Here is a 27,386-nt window from a genome sequence, read left to right as displayed (position 1 = left end):
CTTAGCTGGTGTGGCAGAAGGGGCTCACTGCTCTGAGTGTATACTTAGCATCTTGGGTGGTATGTCCTCTGGGTGGCTAGCCCCTCCTATTGCTCGTCCCATCACAGCTACACTGGTTTTCCTATGTTAATTGGATCAGAGCTAACATAAGTACGTCTACTTGAGATGGGACTCACACCCCACCTCGGTGTAGACATCTGACACCTGTGCTGATGTAACTAAACGGCTTTCACTACATCAGTGCAAACTCCTAATGTAGAGACACTATACCAGGTTAGCTTAATTCAATAAATTACCAAATTAAACAGGTTTAAATGGTTTTTTTTAATCAGTTTAAGGGGTTCTATAATGGGAGTTTGTACAGATGTAATAAAATCAGTTTAGACTGGTGGAACAAGCCCACCCCAGGCCAACCCTTGCTTGCTTTAACCCACTCCCACTTTTGTCTGTGTCAGGATTGGAGCCCCAATGTGCTAGGCCCCATACCAGCAGGGTTTCCCCACTTCTCTCACATGTGAGTCTCTGGTAGTCTCCCTCCCAGCCCCACTTCCACTGTCCCTTCCTATGTCACTCCCTTGTCTCCTAAGCAGTTCTTGTTGTGGCCACTCTTAAGTCACTTCGACCCTACTGTCCTTTGGGATCTTACTGCCACCAGGTCCATGCTGCCCTCCTGTCTTAAAGAGGGGGTGTGGGAGTGGCTCACCTGGACGCTGGCAGGCTCCCTAGGGTCTTGACATCCCCCCGGGACATGCATCAACTTGGTTCTTCCATTGGCCTGGTGGCTGACCTCGCCAAAGGGGGACAGGAAGGAGCTGTTAGACACAGTCCATGAGCCTAGTGGGGGGGTGAGTTGAAGGGACAGTGTTAGGCAGTATAGAACCAAAGGAGAAGCTATGAGTGAGTGGTGGTCTTCAAAGGACTCCAGTGAAAGCAGTTCCTGTTTGTATTTCCCCAGTTCCCTTTACCGTTTGCTGCCTAAACCCAGCAGCACTTTGCTAGTTCCTGAGGCTGACACACATTTGCATTGCATTGAGCTTGCACAATGGACATAAACAGCAGAAGTAGTGAAAAGCAAGTTCGATTTTACAAGTCCTGCCCATTTGTATTGTTTAATGTAGTGTTAGTAACATACCGAAGGAAGCTTGCTGGGCTGGTTTTCAAAACCTGAAGCAGATGCCAGTTGAGGTGCTCAGGTCCTCTGAAAATTGGGCCACAGAGGTTTTAGGTTTAAATTATCTTTTTTTTAACCTGATTGTCCTTTTTATACTCTCCAGAGGCTGCTCTGTTCTATCTGCTTGAGACAGACCAGCAGTTAGAAAATAGGCAATAGACACCAAGCAGAGAATAACACCAGCTCGCTTCAGAAAACTTCTCTGGCTTTCTTTTGTATGACATCTAAGCAACCATCAACACAACCCAGTGCTAGATCTTGGCATGCGCTTCCACATCCAGTTTACAACCCTGGAGACAGGCAGACTTAGAGGTGTTGAATGTGGGGTCCAATCCCACTCCGCTCACTAAACCAGCCCCACCTGGATACTTACGTATAGTGTGAAAATGGCTGGTCTGTGTGTGGATCCCTGAGACTCAATAAAACCCTTTGTACTATATTAACTTCAGATGTTTGCCTTGGTCTCGTGGAAGTCAGCTTGCATCTCTAGCTACTGTTAGAACACACCTCTCACTGTATTCTTCATTCCTTGCCAAGAGTCATGCCTGGCTTCAAACGTGTGGGGAAAGGCTTTGTTGGTGCATTCAGTCCATTTTCAGAGACCCAGGTGGCTTTTAGTAAAACAAAGCCCTGTTGAAAGTCTAATTTTGGATGGTGTTTTGGACAAGTTTGTTGTCTTTCACCAAGTGTGTGTTTTTTAATTTACTCTTTGCCGTTCGTTTTGCTTGGAGAGGGAAAGTGGCAGGGCCAGTTTCTGATTCTTGTGCACATCATGCACCTTGTGGGGGAGGGGGTTAGGGCTCCAGCACTTCAGGAGAACACCAGAAAGAAGCTGGCTTCATGGGAAACTTATGTTCAAACTTGTGTGCCTGACGTTACGCACCTTAAATCAATATTTAGGCACCTAAGGAAAATGGCCTCCTTTCAGAAGTTGCTGAACATCTCTGAACTCCTCTTAGTTTCTGTGGGAGTTGCGGATGCTCAGCAGCTCTGGAAACTGAGCCAAATTTAAGCACCTAAATATGGATTTTAGGTAGACTCATGAGCTTAAAAACTTTGGGGCACATGCATATAGATAGATAGATATAAAATTCAATAGGTTTTGTAAATTCTGATGTTTAGCTTTTGTTTTAAGAGGGATGTGGGAGGGAGGAATCTCGGCTGCCTGGCAAAGTGTCGTACACTCTACTATTGATGTGTGTACCTTCAAACTAACAAATTCTCTTTACTTACCATAGCTACGTTCTTCCAAGCCAAAAATTGGTCTCCTTTCCTAAAACTGCCTCCCTCAGTGCATTATCCTTACACAAGGACCTAGGGCCTCCCTTTCAGAAAAACTGGCTCTCAGATTGCTTAGGAGCGGTTCTCAACCTGAGGTCCTTAGACTACCATGAGGGGGTAGAGCCCTTCCAGGTAGCCTGCAGGGCAAAATATTGACCGAGACAAATCATGGGGGCTGGGATCTTGGTCTGTTATGAAAGGCTCATCAGCCTGATCAAAGTAGGAGAGTTACAGCCTTGGGGGGTGTTAGTAGATGTTTTATACTGGATGACTGGATCTATTTTTTTCATGTGGGAATTTGTGATAATTACACAGGTAAGGCGATTTTTATTTTGGTATAAATTTGTATCTTGATGCTGACATTTTACAAGCAGATGGACTGCTTTAAACTCAAACTGAGTGAGCAACCCAGAAAGCTTTGACAAATAAAAAGGACTTTCTGGCGCTGCTACAGATAACAGCCCTAGTGTGTCTTAAGTGAAGAAATGAGACATTCTAAAGACTGGGAAAATGGAGGCCAGGAGAATGTGCCAGTTCTACCCCTGCCAGCCCTCAGGCCATGTGCGCAGCTGCTGAATGCAAGCCTTTCTCTGTCCCAGGCAGCTCTGCCAGTCTTCTAGCTGCGTTTCCCCCTCCTTTTCAGCTAGGGCCAAAACAAGACCCCTTCTGTCAAGGCAGTTCCCTAGCTCCTTCCTCTGCAAAACCCTCCTTATAATTCTGCCTCCATCATATTAGGGGGCAGGGTTTACATTGAATCCAATGGATACTCTGCCCACTACATTACAAGTGGGCTGCAGCTATGGAAACTGTGTGAGAGGAAGGAGCCAGTCTACTTCTGCATCCCAGCTTGAAGGAAAGGACAGCTGGACCCTGACTAGTTATGTGGTAAGAAATCATGAGGTAAGCTAAGCACGATTTTCTTTTGTAAGTGTGAAAAACTGCCATTAGAAAAAATTGTCTGTGGTATCCAAGACAACTAACAATGTCATCAAGTTCTTTCTCTCCTCAGAAATACAAGCGTGCATTGGTTTTACTAAACCACACGCCCCATATTCATCTTGATAAGTGGACAGGCACGTTCATATACTGTCTTTTAATTGCAATAGAAATAATTGCCCAGCTATCAAACTGATCACCAGATAAAGCTTTTCTGTGCGGTTCATAAATACATGGATATGGCACGTTTACCAACCTCGTGTGATGGTTTTACAGCCAAGACTGGGACTGACTTCCAGTCTCTGCAGAACTACCGTACATTTCATCAATGTTTTTTGTGTGAACACTTTATACGTAAGGTATTTATTCCCAAAACTGCCAGCATATCACAGAAACAGATCCCCAGTTGACAATTCTCCTGAAAGTACATTATTATAAGGTCCCTTTCTAACCAAGAGATAACACATCACTTCACTTCATCAGTAAGCACTACAGCACATCAATCGAGGTTACCGGACTCCCTCCCCTCCAACTGTGCTGCATAGTGAAAGTTAGAATTGACACCATGGTACAGCAAATGGAAAAACAAAAAAACATGGTACTGCACTGTCCTGCAGCTGAGAAAGGCACCTATGGGATAGGCCCCAAACCAGGAAAAACAGCCCTCTGCAGGACAGCCCTTACACATCGGCTTAAAGTCAGTGGGACTTAAGCACATTCTTAAGTTCTCTCCTCAATAAGGATGGATTTAAGTACACCTCTACCCCGATATAACACAAATTTGGATATAACGCAGTAAAGCAGTGCTCCGGGGGTGGTGGGGCTGCGCTCTCCGGTGGATCAAAGCAAGTTCGATATAACGTGGTTTCACCTATAACGTGGTAAGATTTTTTGGCTCCCGAGGACAGCGTTATATCGGGGTAGAGGTGTATATGCTTAAGGCTGAAAAGTATTTAGGGGTCTCACTCCCATTGATTTCAAAGAGAGTTAGGTGCCTAAATTAACAATCATAGTTTCAGCTTTTCAGCTGTGCATCTGGGCCTATAACTTCCTGGATCAAAAGGCCTTTCTTAATCCTCTTTAAGAGATTCACTTCCTACTTGTGCTGGCCAGTAAGTACTTATTTTTAAAGTTACCTGTGATCAGAAAATAAAATGTTTCAAGTGCTAAAATGCTGTCCAGGCTGTGTTGAATCAAGCAATACAGTGATCCTCTCCAAAAGTGTAAATGCTTATTCAAAAACTTTGAATGATAAATTGAATGTCACCTAATGGCAGAAAGTTGTTTGCTTGTGTTTTGCTGCAATGTCCTGAAGAGCTTTTATTTCAAAGCCTTTGTGTCTGAAGGGTATTTTCCCCCCCAGTGTCTGAAAAGGCCCAGCTCCTTCTCATATTTGACTGCATTCAATACACAAAAGGCCTGAATCTCTATAAACTAGTCCTGTATGTCAGTAATTTCTTCCAGATCAAAGAACACAATGAGAGAGACATGGGGCAGAAGTATGCATTTGCCATTGCTCTGTTCACCAGCAGAGGTCTGAAATGGAGGATCTGGACCATCAAGATGAGAAGATGATCAGCTGTTGTCAGACGATTTTCAGCTTCCATTGACTGTAAATCAATTTATAACATGAAACTTTTTATCCTCACCTTCAAGGCCCTTCACAGCTCTGACCCTTCCTACATACCTGCAGGTCTCTGATCATGTTGCCCCCTCACCCATCCTCTGGTCTGCTGGCAAAGCCCGCTTCCAATTTTGTCTCCTCTCCTTCTCTCATTCTGCATGGAGCCCCCGCCCTGAATTAATCCATAATGCCACTGCCCTCTTCTCCTTCAAGACCCACCTCCGCTGTAACACCTCCAAGGTGCCAGCCGATGGTGGTTTGGTTTGTGCATCAGTTGGGGAGAGCTGATTTTCTTTACTTTAGCTATTGCACAATTTGGTGGTTCTTGCTGGCTCTCAGTAATCCGAGACCTACGTAGCAATGATTTTTTTTATCTTCACAACCCTTGTCCTCATCTCCCACCTACCCTGCTCCTTTTATGTTCACTTATCATGTTAAGTCTCAAATTAGATGTTAAGCTCTTTGGGGCTGTCTTTTACTGTGTGTTTGTATAGCACAATAGTCCTAACTGGGGGTCTTTAAGCTCTACTGCGATACTAATAAATAATAATAAATTAAATCTAGTTTTGTGAATTACTTGGAATAAGGTTAAGGGAAAAAATCCTACTGCATATAGTGTGTGCAGACGTGGAATTCTGGCAAATGTCTGCAATAGGGTGGCCTTGTCTCCTAATAGTTTACATGAGATGCGCTAAATCAGTGTTGGGTTGCAACTACGCAAGGTTCTTCTGAGCTTGGTTCATCACCTACTTCTGCCATGCTTAGCCTGCTTTATCAGAAAGCTGCTGTCCGTCATTGCTTCAGTTTTTTTCCTCTTCCATTGGAAAGGTTTCTTCACCTGCTTCTTCTGGGTGCAGGAAAGCCGTGGGCTGTGAAGCAGATTCCACATTAGCCAGATTTCGGCTACTTTTAGACTGTGGACTACCATGAGATCTTTGTAAAAGCAGGGGTCAAACGTCTGCAGGTGCGGGGCAGCTGAGGGTTTCACGATGCCAAAGGTCTTGAATCCTTCATGCAAAACAGGTTTGAGATTGATTCTCTGCAAGCACATGCCCAAAAAGACATCGTCAATGGGGAAGAGCTCCACCTCTTTGCAAGCCTGGAAGAGCTTTTTCATGGTGCTGCTGGACAATAAGAAGCCCCCTCCCCCTGCATAGAGTGGGTATGTGCCTAGCCCGTACATCGTTTCTGGGATGTAGTATTTACTTTTCTGCACCCGGATTGGGTGAGCATTGTAGATGATGTCCCCAACAAAGAGGTCTTCTGCAGGGTCATGTCTCTCGAGGAAGTCAATGATGTTCTCCACATTGACAAAAACATCAGCATCCCCTTTAAAAATGAACTTCACACTAGAACAAAACTTGTCAGCCCAGTTCAGGAAGTGGATCTCTTTCAGGGTCAGATTGAAGAAAGTATCCAGAAAGTCCCAGAGTAAAATGTCCTGATACATCAGACTCTCCTGGTGGACAAGAATCTCCCATGTTGCAAGTGCTGTCTTATTCTTTGGTATTCCCAGGAGGAAAACTCTTTGAACCTGCACCCCGTTCACCAAACCCTCCCTACCCCAGGTCTTACGGACGATCTCGCGTCTGTCAAAGTCCTCAACCACCGATTTGATGGCTATAAGCAGGAAGGGACCTCCGGGTGTTTTCAGGCATTTCTTGGGCTGGTTAATGAGAAGATCAAAGTTCCGATTGTCCTTGTTTAGAAGGTAGCGCTTGAAGTCGAAGGCAGAATGAGTCAGAGGTGGTGAAGTGGTAGTTTGGGTCTTTTTACTTGCCACTTCTGCATCTTTAGCAATAGAAATGATTCTGGGTCGGCCAAATGTCACCTCCGCTTGAGGATGCCACTTGGGGGCTTCGGGGCCTGGGAAGATCCTCTGCGTTGGTGAAGGTTTCTTGTGCATTTGCTCCCTGTTTCCTGTTGGGGAAGTACGCTCCAACTGGGAATAGAGTAAAGAGCAAAGCACTACCACCAGGAAAAGGGTGCAGATCGCATCCCCTTTGAGCTGAACTCTCATTGTCTCCACACTTCTTGTAAGGAGTGTTAAAAGCTGTGCTTGGTGAGCTGTTCAAAACCCATGTCCATCTGCAAATAAACACATTGTACATTAGTGCAGAGCATTTAACATCTTCAAGGAACTCTGGTAAAAAAAAATTGAATAATCACAAGACACCCAGCAGGGAGGTATTAATATTCTTGTTTCACCAATGGCAATGCGGGGACCCAGTAAGTGCTTTACCAAGAGCTAGACAGCAAACCAGTAACTGAGCTAGGAGTTGAACTCAGGAGGGCCTGACTTCCAGTCATTTGCTCTGACCTCTAGACCATGTTGCTGTTCAAGTTACCTATGAGAAACCCAACCTTTTCTTAAAACCTCTCCGCTGATACGTGATTCATTCACCCCCTTTCCAAAACCACAAAAGATCCCACCATTGTGTCCTAGAAGAACATAGAGCAAAACTATGATCAAAACCATTCTTCTTGACTCATATAAATAAAACCCTTGATAAGAACTAAAGAAGCCATTTAATATTAAGTCTCCTTCAAGTCATTCAAAAGCAAAGACACAAATCTGGCAGCTGAAGGCAGCTTGAGGGCTTCAGCCCTTGGGTGATAGGGTTCAGATTTTGGCTTTGGCCCCAGTCCCAGCAAGTCTAACGCCAGCCCTGGCGACCCCATTAAAACGGAGTCGTGACCCACTCTGGGGTCCCGACCCACAGTTTGAGAACCGCTGTTCTATTCAGTTAGATTAGTAACTAAACTGCAAGAAGAAAAATAAGAGTTACAAGGATGCAGAAAGCAATATCTAAATATAGTCCAGGGAAAGAAATGGTCACGTGTCTATAGCTGGAACAGACACAGATCCTTTTTCACCACAGTACACGTAGCCACATTGTTTCCCACAGCGGCTAAATAACTAAGTGGAACAGAAAAAATTGACGACGAGAGTTGTTCCAACTATTCTTAGGAGCAATTGGTTCCCTTTCTCCCCAGAGAAGGGTGTATCTATTTATTTAAGCCCTACACACCCAGGGGGAAGTGGTGATCAGAATCTGAGAACTATCTACAGCAGTGGGATTTTTTTAAAAAGATCATTATGATTGATACACATTCTCACACACACAATATTAAAATATCTGATTACAAATCCCATAGTTGCCATAATTTACATTCATAGATTTTTAAGGCCAGAAGGTACCATTATGAATGATCGTCTAGTTTGACCTTCTGCTTAACCAAAAATTGATGCCTGTGGGATCCCTCTAGAAACACACCTGCTCAATGATGATTCCCCATTTAACATTATATTTTGAGACCTCTCAGTTAGCCAGTTCTTAGTCCATTTAGTGTGTGCCATGTTAATTTTGTCTCATTCTAGTTCCTTAATCAGAATGTTGTGCATACCAAGTCAAATGTCTTACAGAAGTCTATTACATCAACATTATTATCTTTATCAACCAAACTTGTAAGCTGAGCAAAAATAAACGTCAATTTTGTTTGACAAGATTTATTTTCCATACACCCAAGTTGATTGGCATTAATTATATTACCCTCTTTTCATCCTTTACTAATTAAATCCCGGATCAGCCATTCCATTATTTTGCCCGGGATTGATGTCAGGCTGACAAGTCATCCCATCTATTCTTTTTAAATATTGTCACAAAATTAGCTTTTTTCCAGTCCTCTGGAACTTCAAAAGTGTTCCAGAGTTATTAAAAATCCACATTAACTGTCCATCATGCTCCTCAGCCTGCTCTCTTAAAACTCTTTGATGCAAGTTATCCAAACCTACTCATTTAAAAATGTCACTTTAGGAGCTGGTGTTTAAAATCCTCCTTAGTTACAGTTGGAATTGAGATTATTCAATCATCATCATCCTATATATATATATATACATACATCCTCTGGCTTTTTCCCAAATACAGACCAGAAATATTTATTGACCACGTCTGTCATATCTCTATTGTGGTTGATTAGTCTACTATTTCCATCTAGTAATGGCCAACTACTATTGTTATGGTTCCTTTTGTTCCTGATATACTTAAAAACTCCATAGCTTTGCTGGCCATAGAGGTCGCCTTGTGTCCTTTTGCTTCCCTTATCAATTTTCTACGGATTCTAGCTTCTATTTCTATTCACTGCTATCAGCGTCCCCTTTTTTATTGTCATACATTGTTTTTTTAATTGCTGATTTAACTTTCCCTCCTAGTCAGGCTGTTTGTTGGTTTGTTTTTAAACAAGTATAGCCTTCCTTCTTGGTTGGGGCTTTTTGGAAATTTAGTAAAGTGTTCTGACGCTGTTCCCAGTTATCATTCATATTTTTCTGTTTCAATTTTTTCTGCCAGCTAATTTGACTCAAATGTTTTCAGCTTTCTGAAACTGGCCCTTCTGGAGCCCCAAGTGTGTGTGTGTGTGTGTGTGTGTATATATATGTGTATATATATATATGTGTATATATATATATATGTGTATATATATATGTATTAATTACAGGTTGGGACTTTATTCTGTTTGCACACAAGAAATGTAATCAAGTCATGATCGCATGCACCTAGTTCTGTGATCAATTTCTCTGTCATGAGGAGGTCCAATATAGAGCATTAAGGAAATAGTCATCTATAATGTTTAGCAATTCGAAGGATGTTTTAGTACTGGCAACATGAGACTTCCAGCATATGTCACTCAGTTTGAATTTCACTCAATAATTCTTGCATCAAGCCCCAGCTTTCTCACAGGCCCTCCGAGGAGTGGATGGGGCTGTTCTTAAGTGGTTCTATTCCCTTCCTGTCAGAGAGATCTCGGGGATTTGGAGGAAGTTATTTTTCTTCCCCAAGAGTGCTCTCATGTTAGGGTGCCACTGGTTCCACCATATCACACCTCTCATTCAAAGAGGTGCCATTAGCCTTCAGTGAGATGGCGTGAGCTATGGTGCCTGCAGTATGCTGAAGACAACCCAGGTCTTCATCTACATCTCCTCTGACCCAGTGAGAGCCAGTCAAGCACTTTGTCTGTCTGGAGATCACAGCATGCATGAGAATTATCTGGCTGAGGCTCAAACCAAATACATCTGAGGCGGTATTGGTGGGTAGGAGGTGTGGGAGAGCTGATATTTGTCCCTTGACAGGATGTGCACCTGCATTTGGTCAATCAATACACAATCCGGGGTCAGGCAAGATCTCCAGCTACTGTGTGTAGAACAAGTGGTATTTGCAGTGGCCAGGATGGGTTTGGGTTTTTTTGTCTATGTCTGGCTTTGAAGTTATGCCCTTTTCTGTTGTGTGTAGACCTCCCGTCCCTCATCCATGCCTTTATCACCTTGCAACTAGACGTCTGCAATGTGCTCTGTGTGGGGCGAAATCTGAAATACAATTGGAATGAAAGAATAGTTTATACACCCCATACATAATATACAGGATATCCACTTCAGCTGTCTTCTAATGGCATGAGCAGGGTGAATGTGGCAAGAGGTGGCTTTTCTATTCCTGATAATCAGCACAGGCTTCCCTTTAGGTACAAGACCTCATTTTCTTTTAAGTTTATCACCCTGTCACTGGTGATCTCACTGTCAACGTGTTACTCTAGTGCTCTGAGGTCTGCACTGGCTGCCTCTGGGTTTGCAGGGACAGTTTAAGGTGCTGGTGCTGACTTATAAGCCTCGAAGGCCCAGATTTTTGAAGGTGCTTAGGCATTGCTACCCATTTTAAAAGGGAGTTAGGCTCCAAAGTGCCTAAACCTATTGACTGCCAATGGGATTTAAGCTCCAAAACTACTGACTTTAGAATGAGTTAAGGCTGTTCAGTGCCTTTCCGGATTGGTCCTTCTATGAGAAAATCCAAGCTATATTGGCAAGTGATTACGTATCTCAGATCAAGTTAAAAGCCGGCTGTGTTTTTCATAAAATCCCGTCTCCTTCCCCAGTTGAGAGAGGATTTTTTTTTCTTTTGTGTAAATGTCTGATCTTACATCAGCTTTCAGATTCCAGATGCTAATGAAGGACTTGGATAAAAAAAACTGGCTCTTTACTGCATTTAATTTTATCAACTAGGACTTGGAATAAAATGTGTGTGTGTCATGAAGCTAGAAATTTCCATGACTTACAGATTTATCCTGCCAAAACTGTGGAGTCTGGCAATAGAATCCTTGTGAAGGAGCCAAAAAAAAAAATCCTGGATTGTTCCATGCATGGGCTGATGGCCCAGTCCCTCTGTGTTTTCATTTACTGAAGGAAAGGACTTTGAGATACAGCAATATAATACTCAAATAAAACTGATTAATGCTGAATATAAACTTCTAATTTAAAAGGAATTGCTAGCCCTGATCCTATATCAAATGATATGGACCTTTGTGTTAATGTTGGATATTTTTACAGCACTCATCCTGGCCTTGGCTATTAGCCAGGAGTCAGCTCTGTTTGAATTTGTCAGTGTGGGAAAAGCTCTCTAGGTCCTGTTACTGATCTTGGCCAACAAGATGCTGATGAGTCCTGCAGATCCCTTTATATTTCTTGAGTATTCATCAGCACTCAGCATCAGGAAAAACTAGGGGGATATCAAAGCAACAGAAAAGCCCTACCCCTTGGTGCACAAGCCTGCAGCAAGAGCGTGGCTGTGGGGTAACGGACTTAATAGTACAATGTGCTTCCATGTTGGAAGAGCAGGTTTTGCTATCCGGGTCCAGCTTCTCACTCCTGGGACTAGCTGAAACTGGTAGGTTCAAGCTATGACAGTAGGGATGGTTTTGTATCACTCAGGCTGCTCTGCCAACAAAACCAGACCCCCCCAGCCCTCTATGGCTAGCTGGAAAAGCTAGAGAAGCCTGAGGGTCCATTGCCAAGCTCTGCCCAGTCAGATTTCTTGCAACCCCCCTCCCCGCAGTGAATGTGAAATCTTGAAATAGATGGTTGGGAGTCCCACCAGACAGGCTGTTGGATCTGCAGCCACCCCTACCACTGCTGTGAAAAAGACCAGGCAAGGGATACCTCCTAGCCTTCCCTCTTGCTGCCCCTCAGGTGGCATTGGAAGAGAATCAGCAGATCTGGTGTAGAATTTCTTGATGGCGTCACAGGACATTTGTTTAAATGGTGTGGGGTTGGCCATATTTCCTGCAACCAGGGAAGTGTGTTGCCTATCAGGGGTGAAATCTTAGCCGCCCACCTCCCTTCCCCCCAGCCAAATCAATGACAAAACTCTCATTGACTTCAGTGGGGCCCAGATTTCACTCTGGGAGCACAAACTTGGGATGTGACCTTCAGGTCGGATGGTTTACGACAACTGCTGGGGAGAGTTGCTTTTCTCACTAGAGCCAGCAATGAGGCCAGCAGCTTGTTGGCAAAAGGCATAGATGGCAATGGAGACCTGGGCATGTGGAGTTGAGGGGGAGGACTGTACAGGTGATCTCAGAAGCTCTACCATTCCTTTAGCTCAAATGATGCAAGAAGCCACAGGATTGCAGAGGTGAACCAGTAGCTGGGAGGGGTGACAGAGCATCGAGCTTCCCCTGAGATGCAAGGGGGCTGGATGAGTTACGTGGCCTCTGCTTGAATAGCAGTGAAATCAGTCTCCGGGACATCTAGCCAGCTTTGCTTGCTTGAGGGACAGAGAGTTAGGGTAGTTGGAGATGACTATAGAACACAACAGTTAACCCCAGTGCAAAGAGAGAACAGGAAAAACCATCTAAGTGTTTGTATCGGGCATTTTAAAGAGCTGAGAATGGAGAGGGACATGCACAAAGAATGATGAAGATAGAAGAAATTGAAATAATAGAAATCATAGAGATGTGGGGCTGGAAGGGACCTTGAGAAGTCAAGTCCAGTCCCTGTGCTGAGGCAGGACCAAGTAAACCTAGATCAGTGGTTCTCAACCAGGGGTACGTCAACTCATCTAGATATTTGACTAGTTTTACAACAGGCTCCAGAAAAAGCACCAGCGAAGTCAGTACAAACTAAAATTTCACACAGACGATGGCTTATTTATACTGCTCTATATACTATACACCGAGATGTAAGTACAATATTTATATCCCAATCGATTTATGTTATAATTATATGGTAAAAATGAGAAAGACAAGCAATTTTTCAGTGATAGTGTGGCTGTGACATTTCTGTGTTTTTGTGTCTGATTTTGTAAGCAAGTAGTTTTGAAGTGAGGTGTAATTTGGGGGTATGCAAAGACAAATCAGACTCCTGAAAGGGGTACAGTAGTCTGGAAAAGTGGAGAGCCACTGACAGGCCATCCCTGACATGTGTTTGTCCAACCTGTTCTTAAAAAGATCAATGATTCCACCTCCCTTGGAAGCCTATTCCAGAGCTTAACTACCCTTAGAGTTGGAAAGTTTTTCCTAATATCAAACCTAAATCTCCCTGGCCGCAAATTAAGCCCATTACTTCTTGTCCTACCTTCAGTGGGCATGGAGAACAATTGATCAGAGTCCCCTTTATAACAGTCCTTAACATACCTGAAGACTTATCAGGTCCCCCTCAGTCATCCTTTTCTCAAGACTAAACATGCCCATTTTTTAACGCTTTCCTCATAGGTCAGGTTCTCTAAACCCTTTTATCATTTCTGCTGGTCTCCGCTGGACTCTCCAAAATGTCCACATCTTTTCCCAAGTGTGGCACTCAGAAAGGACACAGTACTCCAGCTGAGGCCTCACCAGTGCTGAATACAGCAGGACAATTACCTCCCAAGTCTTACATACAACACTGCTACTAATGCACCCTGGAATGATATTAGCCTGTTTCACAACTGCATTACATTGTTGACTAGTATTCAATATGTGATCCACTGTCCTCCCCAAATCCTTTTTCAGCAGTACTACCACCTGGCCAGCTCTTCCCTATTTTGTAGTGGTGCATTTGATTTTTCCTTCCTAAGTGAAGTACTTTGCATTTATCTTTATTTAATTTCATCTGGTTTAATTCAGACCAATTCTCCAATGTATCAAAGTTGTTTTGAATTCTAATCCTGTTCACCAAAGTGTCTGCAACCTCTACCAGCTTGGTGTTATCGGCAAATTTTATAAGCAAACTCTCCACTCCATTACCCAAGTCATTAAAGAAAATATTGACTAGTACCCGACTCAGGACTGACCTCTGCAAGACGCCACTAGATACATCCTTCCAATTGGACAGCGAACCATTGATATCCACTCTTTGAGTACGGTCTTGCAACCAGTTGTGCACCCACCTTATAGTGAATTAAGCTGGACCACGTTTCCTTACTTTGCTTATGAGAACGTCATATGAGACTGTCAAAAGCCTTACTAAAATAAAGATACATCACATCTACTGCTTCCTACTTATCCACTAGGCCAGGAACCCTGTCAAAGAAGGAAATTAGGTTGGCTTGGCAGGATTTGTTCTTGACAAGTCCGTGCTGGCTATTCCTTATCACGCTATTATCCTCTATCTGCTTACAAACTGATTGTTTAATAATTTTTTCCAGTATCTTTCCAGGTATTGAAGTTAGGTTGACTGGTCTATAATTCCCAAGGTCCTCTTTGTTCCCTGTTTTTAAAGATAGGTGCTATGTTTGCCCTTCTCCTGTCCTCTGGGACCTCGCCCATCCTCAGTTATTTCTTGAAGATAATTACGAATGATTTGGAGATGGCTTCAGCTAGTTCCTTAATTACCCTAGGATGAATTTCACCAGACCCTGCAACTTGAATACATCTAACTTATCTAAACATTCCTTAACCTGTTCTTTTCCTTATAGAGGAGGCTTCTCTTTTAACCCTCACGTACCCCCTACTGAGCCCATCCTAGTCTCCTCTGAGTCTCCAAAGCCTCTGGTCGTGGTGGGAGTGCTGTACTCCGATATCTCCCTGGATCCACTGCAAAGCTCTGCAGTGCCTCTGATTGTCAGCTTCTTTCTCCCCCTACTTGGGATAGAGGAAGGTGCTGCAGGTCAAATGGAGGCACTGGGCCCCATAGTCACCAAGACACTAATTCTGTGGCGAGAGCTAGAACTTGCACTGCAGGCCCAGAATAAGCACCTGGAAAACCACACCAGACTTACTGCAACCGCAGGGAGTCTGTGGGCATGTGTTAGAACGATACCGGCCCGCTTGCCGGCTATGAAGCTGCTGTCTAGGAAGTCAGAGTTGTTTGTAAAGGTTTCTCTTGGCAGGTGATTTGTATGAATTACCTAGTTGATTCAGCTGTGTTCCCAATTACACAGAGGCTACAGTCACCCACCCTTCACTGCTAGGCCCTCCAACAAGGAAAAGAATATGCTGCCCTGATGCATATTGTATACATCTGCACAGGGGCAGATTAACCCTGGGCTTCCAGCAGGCCGGAAAGCGTGCTGCTAAGGACAGTGATGTGCAGTGGCTTTAGGAAGGGACCACTGCTGTTTTGGTGGGTCCTAGGCCCTGGTGAGTCTTAATTTCCTTCTAAAATGTCTAAACAAAGCATGCATTGTTTTACAGCATATTAAACTGTGAGAGAATTAGACTGCATTGTCTGTTGTAGCAATCCATTAAAACCAGCCAGAAATGCATCCACTGGTTAGTCTTGTTCCCCTTAAGCAGCAAAGCAAAAAGCAGAATGCATGAGAATCTGTCCCTCCAGGACAAAGGGGTGGAAGAAAGTAACCCTCCTTCTCAAAGAACGGAAATACCAATAGGAGGAATTACTTCAAGCAAGTTAATAAACAGCCCTGTCCAGATCCAGATGTGTAGCTGAGTTGTACTCTGCGGTGACTTTGTGCACTGGATGCGTGGCCTGAACTGATGGTCCTGTAGAGTTCTATACTGCACCCACCTGTAAGGAAGTGGGCACCTATAGATTCTGGGTGCGGAAGGATTTCAGTGTGAGGCTCACAGCATGCAGCGAGATTCCCATGCAAAAAATTAAAAGAACCCCTGGAGCTGTCAATCGCCCGCCAGGCTGCACTGAGCCGTTACACTTTTAAATGCATTGTGCAATCTTTCCCTTGAAATGCCGATTCATTTCACTGTACAGGGACTCAAGAACCCTGGGTTCTAGTCCTGGCTCTACCACAGATCTGCTGGGTGACCCTGAGCAAGTCGTGTGCCCGCTCTGTGTTTCACTTTCCCCCACCTGTAAAATGGGGATAACGAGAATTATCTGCCTGTTAAAGCAGGTTGAGAATTCAAGTGCTGATTATTGTTTTGTTCACCAGTTTGTGTTTGCTTTAAAAGGGACCTTCCAGCTGTTAAAAGGACTGCAGGTTTCTCTCGTCTCAGCGCAGCAACCTGTGAGCTCTTTTGGAACTTCTGCTAAAACGCTGTTCTGAAACTCTCTAGCAATTCTGGTTCGGTTCACTGACACTCCCTAGGTTTCTTTCAAAGGTAGATGAGGAGAGAAAAGAGGAAGCTTAATCTTTTTCCAGGGACAGAATGCCTCCTTTCACAGCGCGACTGCAGAGCAGGATCCGAGCCCATTCAACGCTGGAACCAACTCGCCCACCACTCAAAGTGAAGATCTGGCAAAGGCTCATGGTAAGCTTTCTGGGCAAAACCCACTTCATATTATAGACTTTAAGGTCAGAAGGGACCATTATGATTGTCTAGTCTGACGTCCTGCACAGCGCAGGCCACAGAATCTCACCCACCCACTCCTGTAACAAACCCCTAACCTATGTCTGAGCTATTGAAGTCCTTAAATCATGGTTTAAAGACTTCAAGGTGCAGAGAATCCTCCAGCAAGTGACCCGTGCCCCACACCCCCAGGGCCTCTGCCAATCTGCCCTGGAGGAAAATTCCTTCCCGACCCCAAACATGGTGATCAGCTAAACCCTGAGCATGTGGGCAAGACTCACCAGCCAGACACCCAGGAAAGAATTCTCTATAGTAATTCAGATCCCACCCCATCTAACATCCCATCACAGGCCGTTGGGCATATTTACTGCTAATAGTCAAAGATCAATTAATTGCCAAAATTAGGCTATCCCATCATACCATCCCCTCTATAAACTTATCAAGCTTAGTCTTGAAGCCAGATATGTCTTTTGCCCTCACTACTACCCTTGGAAAGCTGTTCCAGAAATTCACTCCTCTGATGGTTAGAAACCTTTGTCTAATTTCAAGTCTAAACTTCCTGATGGCCAGTTTATATCCATTTGTTCTTGTGTCCACACTAGTACTGAGCTTAAATACTTCCTCTCCCTCCCTGGTATTTATCCCTCTGATATATTTAAAGAGAGCAATCATATCTCCCCTCAGCCTTCTTTTGATTAGGCTAAAGAAGCCAAGCTCTTTGAGTCTCCTTTCATAAGACAGGTTTTCCATTCCTCAGATCATCCTAGTAGTCCTTCTCTGTACCTGTTCCCGTTTGAATTCATCCTTCTTAAATATGGGAGACCAGAATTGCACACAGTATTCCAGATGAGGTCTCACCAGTGCCTTGTGTAATGGTACTAACACCTCCTTATCTCTACTGGAAATACCTCGTCTGATGCATCCCAAGAGGCATTAGCTTTTTTCACAGCCATATCACATTGGCGGCTCATAGTCATCCTGTGATCAACCAATACTCCAAGGTCCTTCTCCTCCTCTGTTACTTCCAACTGATGAATCCCCAGTTTATAACAAAAATTCTTGTTATTAATCCCTAAATGCATGACCTTGCACTTTTCACTATTAAATTTCATCCTATTACTATTACTCCAGTTTACAAGGTCATCCAGATCTTCCTGTAGGATATCCCGGTCCTTTTCTATATTGGCAATACCTCCCAGCTTCATGTCATCCGCAAACTTTATTAGCACACTCCCACTTTTTGTGCCAAGGTCAGTAATAAAAAGATTAAATAAGATTGGTCCCAAAACCGATCCCTGAGGAACTCCACTAGTAACCTCCCTTCAGTATGACCCATTGTTGTCTCCCCTTTAACCAGTTCCTTATCCACCTTTCAGTTTTCATATTGATCCCCGTCTTTTCCAATTTAACTAATAGTTCCCCATGTGGAACCGTATGAAATGCCTTACTGAAATCTAGGCAAATTAGATCCACTGCATTTCCTTTGTCTAAAAAATCTGTTACCTTCTCAAAGGAGGAGATCAGGTTGGTTTGGCACGATCTACCTTTTGTAAAACCAGGTTGTATTTTGTCCCAATTACCATTGATCTCAATGTCCTTAACTACTTTCTCCTTCAAATTTTTTTCCAAGACCTTGCATGCTACAGATGTCAAACTAACAGGCCTGTAGTTACCTGGTTCACTTTCCCCCCTCCCTTCTTAAAAATAGGAACTGTGTTAGCAATTCTCCAGTCATACGGTACAACCCCTGAGTTTACAGATTCATTAAAAATTCTTGCTAATGGACTTGCAATTTCATGTGCCAGGTCCCTTAATAGTCTTGGATGAAGATTATCTGGGCCCCCCAATTTAGTCTCATTAAGCTGTTCGAGTTTGGCTTCTACCACGGATGTGATAATATCTACCTCCATATCCTCATTCCCATTTGTCATCCTACAATTATCCCTAAGCACCTCATTAGCCTCATTCAAGACTGAGGCAAAGTATTTGTTTAGATATTGGACCATGCCTAGATTATCCTTAACCTCCACTCCATCCTCAGTGTTTAGCGGTCCCACTTCTTCTTTCTTTGTTTTTTTCTTATTTATATGGCTATAGAACCTTTTACTATTGGTTTTAATTCCCGTTGCAAGGTCCAACTCTACATGGCTTTTGGCCTTTCTCACTTTATCCCTACATGTTCTGACCTCAATAAGGTAGCTTTCCTTGCTGATCCCTCCCATCTTCCACTCCTTGTAGGCTTTCTGCTTTTTCTTAATCACCTCTCTGAGATGCTTGGTCTACAACTCCTGCCTATGAATTTTTTTCCCTTTCTTGGGATGCAGGTTTCTGATAGTTTCTGCAACTTTGACTTGAAGTAATTCCAGGCCTCCTTCACCTTTAGATCCACATGCTCTTCAGTCCACTTCCCTAACTTATTTCCTTAATTTTTTAAAGTTAACCCTTTTGAAATAAAAAACCCTAGTCACAGATCTATTTTTGTTTATCCTTCCATTTAGTTTGAACTGAATTAGCTCATGATTGCTCAAACCAAGGTTGTCCCCTACAACCGTTTCTTCTATGAGGTCTTCACTACTCACCAAAACCAAATCTAAAATGACATCCCCTCTTGTTGGTTCAGCAACTACTTGGTGAAGGAATCCATCAGCTATCGCATCAAGGAAAATCTGAGCTCTATTATTATTAGCACTTGTCCTCCAGTCTATATCTGGGAAGTTAAGGTCTCCCATGATCACACAATTCCCATTAGTATTTACTTCATTAAAAAGGTTTCTATCCATATCCAAATCGGATCCCGGCGGTCTATAGCACACCCCAACCACTATCCCAGGCTCTAGTAGCTTTCTTCCCCAATGTGATTTTTGCCCAGACAGACTGTATTATCCATTCCATCCCTTCTTATTTCTTTACAGTCTACCTCATCATTGATATACAATGCTACTCCACCACCTTTGCCTTTATTTCTGTCTTTCCTAAACAGCACTTAGCCTTCAATACCTGTGCTCCAGTCATGACTACAATTCCACCACGTTTCTGTTATCCCTATAATATCGGGTTATGTTGGGCCCAAATCTGTTTAAAACAAACAAAATCGTCCTACAAATAAGGAACAACAGAGACCAACGTAGATTTTTATTGTGAACTGGAAGCCAGAGACTTTTTTTTTTTTTTTTAAAGCAAAGAATCAGGTTTTTTTATTTCCAGGAAGATACTGTCTCTCTAGCCTGCCCAAGGGTCAGAGAGCTCAGTTCTGTGCCCTGCTAACCTGTGTGTGAGCAGACTGTGATCAGACACAGCATACTAGAACTAGGTTCCAGAAAGCTTCTAGCCCTTTTCAAGTGGGTGAAATAACACGGGGGAAGGGTGGCAGGATGCTGCATCCGAGAGAGACATGATAAGCTCCCCTCCAGTTGTGCTGCATCCTCTGCTGGAAGGGAGAGAGGAGAGCGTGGTGGTGCTAATGTGTTGGCACAAGCATGTGTCAAAGCAGTGACTGCTCTGTCCCTAGGCACCCTGTAACAGTGGCCTCTGCTTTGCTCTACACCACCTGGCCAGGATTCAGTCTCTCAGTCCCATACCTTCCTGAGTGCAGAGCCTGTTTACTCAGACTGTGAGCAATCTCGCCTGATGTGACTCTTGGACAGGTTTCAAGTCATGCTTTATTTGCGGAGTATGAGAGATTTGGGGGGTTTGGAAAAGTTCCATGCAGGAGCCAGTCTCATTGGTTTTAAAACAGCAGGTTATTTAATTTTCCTTCCACCAACATCACATCCTCCCTTCCCTCCACTCAGAATAACTAAACAGATAAAAGCCTTGCCAGAAATAAGACCAAGCCATGGAACTATGCAACATTTCCCAGAACAGGCTGGATGGTGCCTAGCTCTGGAGCCAGAGATTCTAAGGCCAGAAGGGACCGTTGTGGTGATTTAGTCTGACCTCCTGTATAACACAGGCCATAGAGCTTCCCCAAAATAAGTCCCAGAGCAGAGCTTTTAGGGAAACCTCCCATCTTGATTTCAAAATTGTCAGGGATGGAGAATCCACCATGACCCTTGGTAAATTGCTCCAATGGTTAATTACTCTCACCGTTAAAAATTTACACCTTTATTTCCAGTCTGAATTTTCCTAGCTTCAACTTCCAGCCATGAGGATCAAGCCATACCTTTATTGGCTCCATTGAAGAGCCAGGAGTGCCGCAGCTTTTCTGCCGCCCTAGGGTGGCGGAAGGTCCCGCCCTGAAATGCCGCCCCCCACAGAGGCAGCGGAAGGTCCCGCTGCCGAAATACCACTGCGGTTGCTGCCCTCCAAATTGTAGCGCCCTAGGCGACTGCCTAGGTCGCCTAATGGGTTGCGCCGGCCCTGTGAAGAGCCCATTATTTAATTATTAGTTCCTCGTGCAGGTATTCATGGATGTAATCAAATCACCCTTCACCTTGTCTTTGTTAAGCTAAATAGATTGAACTCCTTGAGTCTCACTATAAAGCATGTTTTCTAATCCGTTAATCATTCTCATGGGTTTCTTCTGAACCCTCTCCAATTTATCAATATCCTTCTTGAATTGTGGACCCCAGAACTGGATACAGTATTCCAGAAGTGGTTGTACCCGTGCCAGATATAGAAGTAAAATAACCTCTCTACTCCTACTTGAGAGTCTCCTGTTTATGCCTCCTGGGATCACATTCGTTCTTTTGGCCATAGCATCACTGATTAGCCCCCATGATCCCCAAATCTTTTTCTGAGTCACTGCTTCACAGGATAGAGTCCCTCATTCTGTTTCCAAATGTATGTTTACATTTAGCCATATTAAGATGCATATTGTTTGCTCACGCCCAGTTTACCAAGCGATCTAGACCGCTCTGAATCAATGACTTTTCCTCTTCGTTATTTACCACCCCTCCCCCAATTTTGTGTAATCTGCAAACTTTATCAGTAATGATTTTGTTTTCTTTCAGGTCATTGATAAAGGTGTTAAATAGCGTAGGGCCAAGACCTATCCTGTGGGACACTGTCAGACCACCTCATCAGCCCTGTCACAGGCCTTTATAGTCCCCACCCAACCTTGGTTTCCCCATCAACCATTACTTCAATTCTTACCAGCAATGCCCCACAGATGGCGCTGTTCTTCGCAAGTCTTTGTACCTCCATTCCTCGACACCCAAACATCCCCTCAGAGAAAAACTTTGGGCTCCTTAGTCCTATTAGGACAAATAAGAACCCAGGAGGGTATTCCCTTGTAACCTAGTAGACAGACTTTTCATCCCATGGATGAACATAGCCATCCCATGGATCAACATAGCCATCCTTTCCCTTCCCCTTGCATTTCCAGTCTGAGGAAAGCACCATGGCTTGGTTGAGGGAGCAACCTGAGAAGAAAAGAGGGGGGAAAACAACACTGGTGGGGTTGACAGTGAGTGGGTTCATAACAGGAGATTGAGAGAGAAACCATTCCCTCAAAAACTCCTTCCTCAACTATGTATCACTCACCTTCTGGGGAGCAGATCAGTATAACTATGTCCTGTACCTTGATCCCACTCTCTGATTAGACTTAGGCCTTGTCTATACACAGTCGCACTGATTAAATTAGTTGTCACCCAGTAGAGACCCATGTGTGGACATATCTGTTAGGGAGCTGGTTTGGTTTAGGTTAAATAGATTCCTACTGGATTGCTAACTGACTGAAACTAAACCACAATCAGCCTGGTTTACACTGAGATAAGAGAGTATGTAAATAGCCTGGTTCACATTGGTTTTACTACATTGTTTTTTAAATCACAGATTAGTTCCATTAGTGCAGTTTTGTCAACTGGACAAGGCCCATGTTTGGTCCCTTCAGAGCAGTTCTAGTTCTCAGCACAGTGTTAATTCTGACATGAGTAGCTGAAACGTCTTTGGCAGGAGCAAATTTTAACACACACATGCGTGCGCGCACACACACTCACTCACTCTCTCTCTCCACAAATATATATATATAAAATATAATCTTAAATGGTCTTTTCTGCAAACTAAACTGCTGCTCCCAAATTAAAATCACTCTAAAGCGTCCGAAGTGTTTGACAAAAATGCCAGTACGCTTTTTTTCTGGCCTTGACTCTCACATGCCAAGTCCCAGTGTTTATTGGATTTCTTCAGACAATGTCACAAACCTCATCAAAGTTTATAATACAAATGGCTGTGGTGCCATGAGGACTTATCTAAGTGCATGAAAGGGTACCTCGGGAGGAGATCTAATTTGAAGTTATACCATTGCAAAGCAAAGCGTTGTGGTTTGATCTCGGCTGAGTTAGGAACGAGATGCTTTATGATACAGCCTGTTGGGAAGCCAGGCAAATGTAGTATAAAGCCCTGGCAAAGGAAGTCAGTAAACTAACTTATTAAAAAAACCAGCCTCATGAAGGTCCCTGAAGTTTATAAATCCATAAACAAACTTTGAAAATGTGCTTTTTTTAGCTGAACACGTTTAAACAGTTTTTCCAGTAAGCCGGGGGGCTGATCCAAAGCCCCTGGAACTCAGCGGAAAGTCTGCCATTTACTTTAGTGGGCTTTGATCAGCTCCTAGCACGATGGGGGTCCTGGTCCATGAATAGATCTCATAGGTGCTACCACCATACAAATAACGAGTACTACTATAGTCCTAGCCCTGGGCGCCACTATGGCAGATAGTATTGGCATTGTGCTGTTACTATTAAACCCCACGCATGAGCAGGCCAGGAGTTTTAAGCCTTCGGCCATGAAAGGAGATGTGGTTTGTCCAGGGTGACCCTTCTGCAGAGCTCTGGACCTTTAAAATGTACAACTCTTGTTACTGATATTTACTATTGGTATTGCTGTGACACCTAGAGACCGTGGGGCTAAGCACTGTATATACACAGAACAAAGAGAATGGTGCCTACCCAAAAGACCTTACAAAACCCCTGTGTGAGCTGCCTCTCACGCTAGCACACTTTAACTGATATAATCAAGATTATTGCAGGACAGGATGCTACAATTCTCATTAATTTGTCCATTGGCAATAATCCTATGAAGTGCAATTAATCCCATTAGTTTTCAAGCTGGTTTTTTGATTTTTCTGGTGGGTCAGATTTCATCACAGAGCCTCTCATTTCACCTATCTGTTCTATTAGTCATTCCTTTTCAATGCCACTGATACACAAATTGGATTTTGAGGAAAGCTCTCAAACGGTTTCGGCGGCTATCTGGGTACGTTTCGGCGGCAAAGCTATCTGGCTATCGGTTTGTAGTTTCCAAATGTTGTATTCAATCAGCTTATCAAATGCAAAACCTGGAAAGCAGTTGCTGCCTCCAGAGCAGTTTTCTGATTGCAAAATATTATAAAATAAACCCAAAATTAAATGGGGGGGGGGGGAAACCCAAGTTGCAGCTGTTGGGCCCAACCCTGGAGCCCTGGATCTGCATTTGCTGAGGGCCCATGACTCCCACTGAAGCCACCACGATTCAGGGTGCTCACAAGGGCTTGGGCTCACGCAGATCGGCCTTGTATGAGTGAGGGTTACAGGATTGGGCGCTATTTCTGTGTCTCTGACATGCGCCATTCACAGGCCTTGGTCTGTAGGGGCTATTACAGTATTTCACCACGCCCTGAGCAGCAGGTGCTGCCAGGCTGCCCCACCGCATGGGAAGGTTGAGGAGAGATTGTGCCTCTGGGACCACAACCACCTTCTCCCCCAAGTGGTCTGGGATTGCTCCATCTTTCTGCCCATAGTGTGGCTGGCCCACCCTGTGCATTAGTGCCAGACCGGGTTGTGGGGCAACTGACCCTCCTCACCTGCCTCCACAACCTTCGGGGCACCCAGTGCCCCTGGTGGCAGAGCAAGAGGGCAGGCTCAGGGCAGCCAGTCGTGGTCCAGTGCATAGGCTGGTGCAGCTTGGGAGGCCATGACCCTGTCCCCCACTACCCTTTTCGGGGCATCATGTGCCCTGGGGCAGGGAGCATGCTAACAGAGCAGTTCCGGTGGACTTCCAAGTACCAGCACTGCCATTCTGAAATTATGACAGGCACGTATGCAGGCTACTGAAGAATGAGGAGTGGGAGAGAAAGGGAAAGTCCCTTGTGTTGTGAATCACCCCTTAGGGGGCCTTCCCAATCCGGCCCTTGGTGTGTAATATTAGAATAAACTCCAGATCCAGCGATTATTGGCTGCTCCTTTCATCAAAGGTGGGTTGGTTTGGTTTATTTGTTTGTTTTGTTAACCTCAGATGTAAGAGAAGTCCAGGTGGTTTGCAGCATATGGCCAAGATTTTTATAAATGTCCATGTTCGAGGTGGGTGTGTAAATCTGTCCTTAGGCTCCTACGTAGGAACAGTGGTCTGAGTGTCAGACCTGCTTAGTGCCCCGCAGCTCTCGCTGAAGCCCAGAGGTGCTCAGCACTTTGGAAAATTGGGCCACTTGTCATGGCAGTTGTGACAAAGTCAGGCCGGACGGCTGCAAGAGGGTCTCTTCATACTGGGTTCTGAGAGGTGGGTGGGCGCAAGGTCCCTCCCCCCCCCAGCCTATGGGGAGGATCCGCTGAGCCTGTGACTCAAATAATTATGGGGGGCAACTGAAAAAAATACAGGTGTGTGGGTCAAAGGGTCAAAAGTAGGGAACCTGACGGGGACGCCGAGCAGAGAACCCTGGAGAGTGCCCACTGCTTCCCAAAGTTGTCAAGGGAGCCAGTGGATGCTGCCAAGAGGAACTCTGCCCGGATACGTGAGCGGAGAGAAGAACGGAAGTAGGCCACACAGGTGCAGAGAACCCCCTCAGCCAACCTCCTCTCCCTGGTGTTCTAGATGGCCACTTTGGCCATCGTTAAGAGGAAGTTGACGAGGAGGTCCCGTGACTTTGTGGGGCCATGGACAGGGTGTGCATATATAAGAAGATGCGGGGAGAAGAGCAGCCAAAAACGTCAAAGGAGGTCTAGGAGCCGGAATAGGGGCTGCAGTCTGGCACACTCAAGAGAGGCGTACGCCAAGGTCTCCCTCATGCTGCAAAAGGGCCAAGTATCGGGAAGGGACGTGAACCGCGGCAGGTACACGCCTGTGCTCACGGCTCCATGTAGGAGCCGCCAACCGATATCCCTGGCGGGCCATAGGGCCAAGGTGGAATATAGGCTGGCCCACCAGGGTTCTTCACCCTCAACAGATGACATTAGGTCCCGCCATTTAGTGTCAGGGTGGGACACAAGGGGAGGAAATGCAAGAGGGTCTGGGAAGGCCGAGATGTTAGCCCTGGAATGTTAAAGGCCCCCTGAGAAGGGGTTACCTCAGGTCAGTTAGGGACCCCTGAATCCAATTAAGGGCTGCCTGAGGCCTTTTAAATTCCCTCCTCTGGGCAGAGAAAAGAGGAAGAGACAGAGAGACAAGCAGCTGCCAGGCTAGAGGCGACAGGGAAATAAGCTACTCCAGGCTGAGAGGCTGTGCTCCTTCCATAGGGGAAACAGCCAAACCTGAATGCCTGCTAGGGGAAGGGCTGACACCCCAGGGCAACCAACAGGATGACACCCTGCACCAGCGAGCAGGCAGCGAAAGGTACCCCCTGGGGTTTTGTGTTTGAGACTGTTTCCTTTTTGTTTGGTGGAGGGTCACCCCTTAGGCCAACCCTCAGGGACCAAGGGAGCACAGAAGTGGGGAGGCAAACCCTGTCCTGAGTGGGGCTGATTACCCCAGGCCCACCATCGCCAGGGGCAGAAGTGCTAAGTCTGGCGAAACGAAGGAGGTGCCTTGCCACACAGTTTAATATGGAATCAGGAGCCTGCCTTTAGCTTCCTGTTTTTGAAAACTTTGACCCACATGCCCCCTAAGCTCCAGAATAATGCTACAGCGTTTATAGTATAGTGAACATAAGTGTATGGGTGTTCTTGATACTCAAAATAAGAGACATCTGCTAAACCTCTGTTTCTCCCCCAACAATCTGCATCACTTGCTTTCTTTCCTTCTCCCTCTTACTCCGATCACCCATGAAATGATAAATCTGGCTTCTTTTGATGATCTGCCATTGGCGAACAGCAACTAAAATTCATTTAAAGTTCTCGCATTAGCATCTTCCATAACGATCTACAATTCTATTACAGTTTGTGATGCAAATATTGCAATGTCCCTAAATACATATATAATAGTACTTTACTCTGGGAGTATGCCCCATCATTTTGAATGGGATAGTCATGAAGTAAAATACAGTGTGAGTAAGAGTATCAAAGTCTGACAAAAAAGCTGTTTAAATGGTCATATGTGACGTTCTGTTAAATTCTAAAGAAATCTAGATACATTTACAATGATAGTTTGCAAAATTATGTGTACATGGATTGAGCTCCAAAGATTACACCACTGAAACTCTGATAAAGAGGGCTGCATAAAAATTGTGAGTGCAACCCAAAAAAGAAGGTCTTGTAAGCATAACATGCCCATATTTTTACACGATTACATTTGGAATGTAACAGCCCTTCTTGCAACTCTAAGACTCCCCATAAAGAAGACCTAATGTCTTGCATAAAAAACAACATCTAAAAACATGCAAAGAAGATGCTATTGTGAAGTAAAGCACAAGCCTATATGCAAAGCTGGCCAGAGACCGTTCATTTTAACTGGCTCTGGTACATATTAAATCACGGTAAAATGAGCTGCATAGTTTCTTTTATGAAGAACAAAAAACTGTAGGATTGACTAAAATAAAAGCTTGACTATAAGAGAGTCTCCAGTTCGCGTTGCCTTTAGTATAACATGTCCCCCTGATCAAACATAAATACGAGATACTTACATCCAATCTGATAGTGTAGATCCTGTGTCCCCTCAGTAACGTTTCATCAGTGGGTTGCCAAGTAGGCACATCTGGAGACAGTTAGTGGAGACATTCCTTAGCCTCTAACTGAAACT

The 27,386-nt window shown here is 44.5% G+C and overlaps 1 protein-coding gene across 1 annotated transcript; it reads right to left on the bottom strand.

Moving 5' to 3' along the window:
• Positions 1 to 3,126: 3,126 nt before the first annotated feature.
• On the bottom strand, positions 3,127 to 27,386 carry B3GNT9 (UDP-GlcNAc:betaGal beta-1,3-N-acetylglucosaminyltransferase 9). Its single transcript, XM_034788094.1, has 2 exons — positions 27,271 to 27,386; positions 3,127 to 7,100 (listed from the first exon to the last, which is right to left on the bottom strand). Exon 2 carries the CDS (start codon positions 7,030 to 7,032, stop codon positions 5,755 to 5,757), a length of 1,278 nt encoding a protein of 425 aa, XP_034643985.1. The 5' UTR covers positions 7,033 to 7,100; positions 27,271 to 27,386; the 3' UTR covers positions 3,127 to 5,754.

The sequence above is a fragment of the Trachemys scripta genome, chromosome 13, assembly GCF_013100865.1.
Source record: "Trachemys scripta elegans isolate TJP31775 chromosome 13, CAS_Tse_1.0, whole genome shotgun sequence".
In the NCBI taxonomy this organism is placed as follows: domain Eukaryota; kingdom Metazoa; phylum Chordata; order Testudines; family Emydidae; genus Trachemys; species Trachemys scripta.
Note: the sequence above shows the minus strand (reverse complement) of the source record. Positions and strands in the feature narration are given on the sequence as shown.

Coding starts and splice junctions, on each gene's coding strand:
- B3GNT9 (XM_034788094.1), bottom strand. CDS start 7,032: ATGAGAGTTCAGCTCAAAGGGGATGCGATCTGCACCCTTTTCCTGGTG.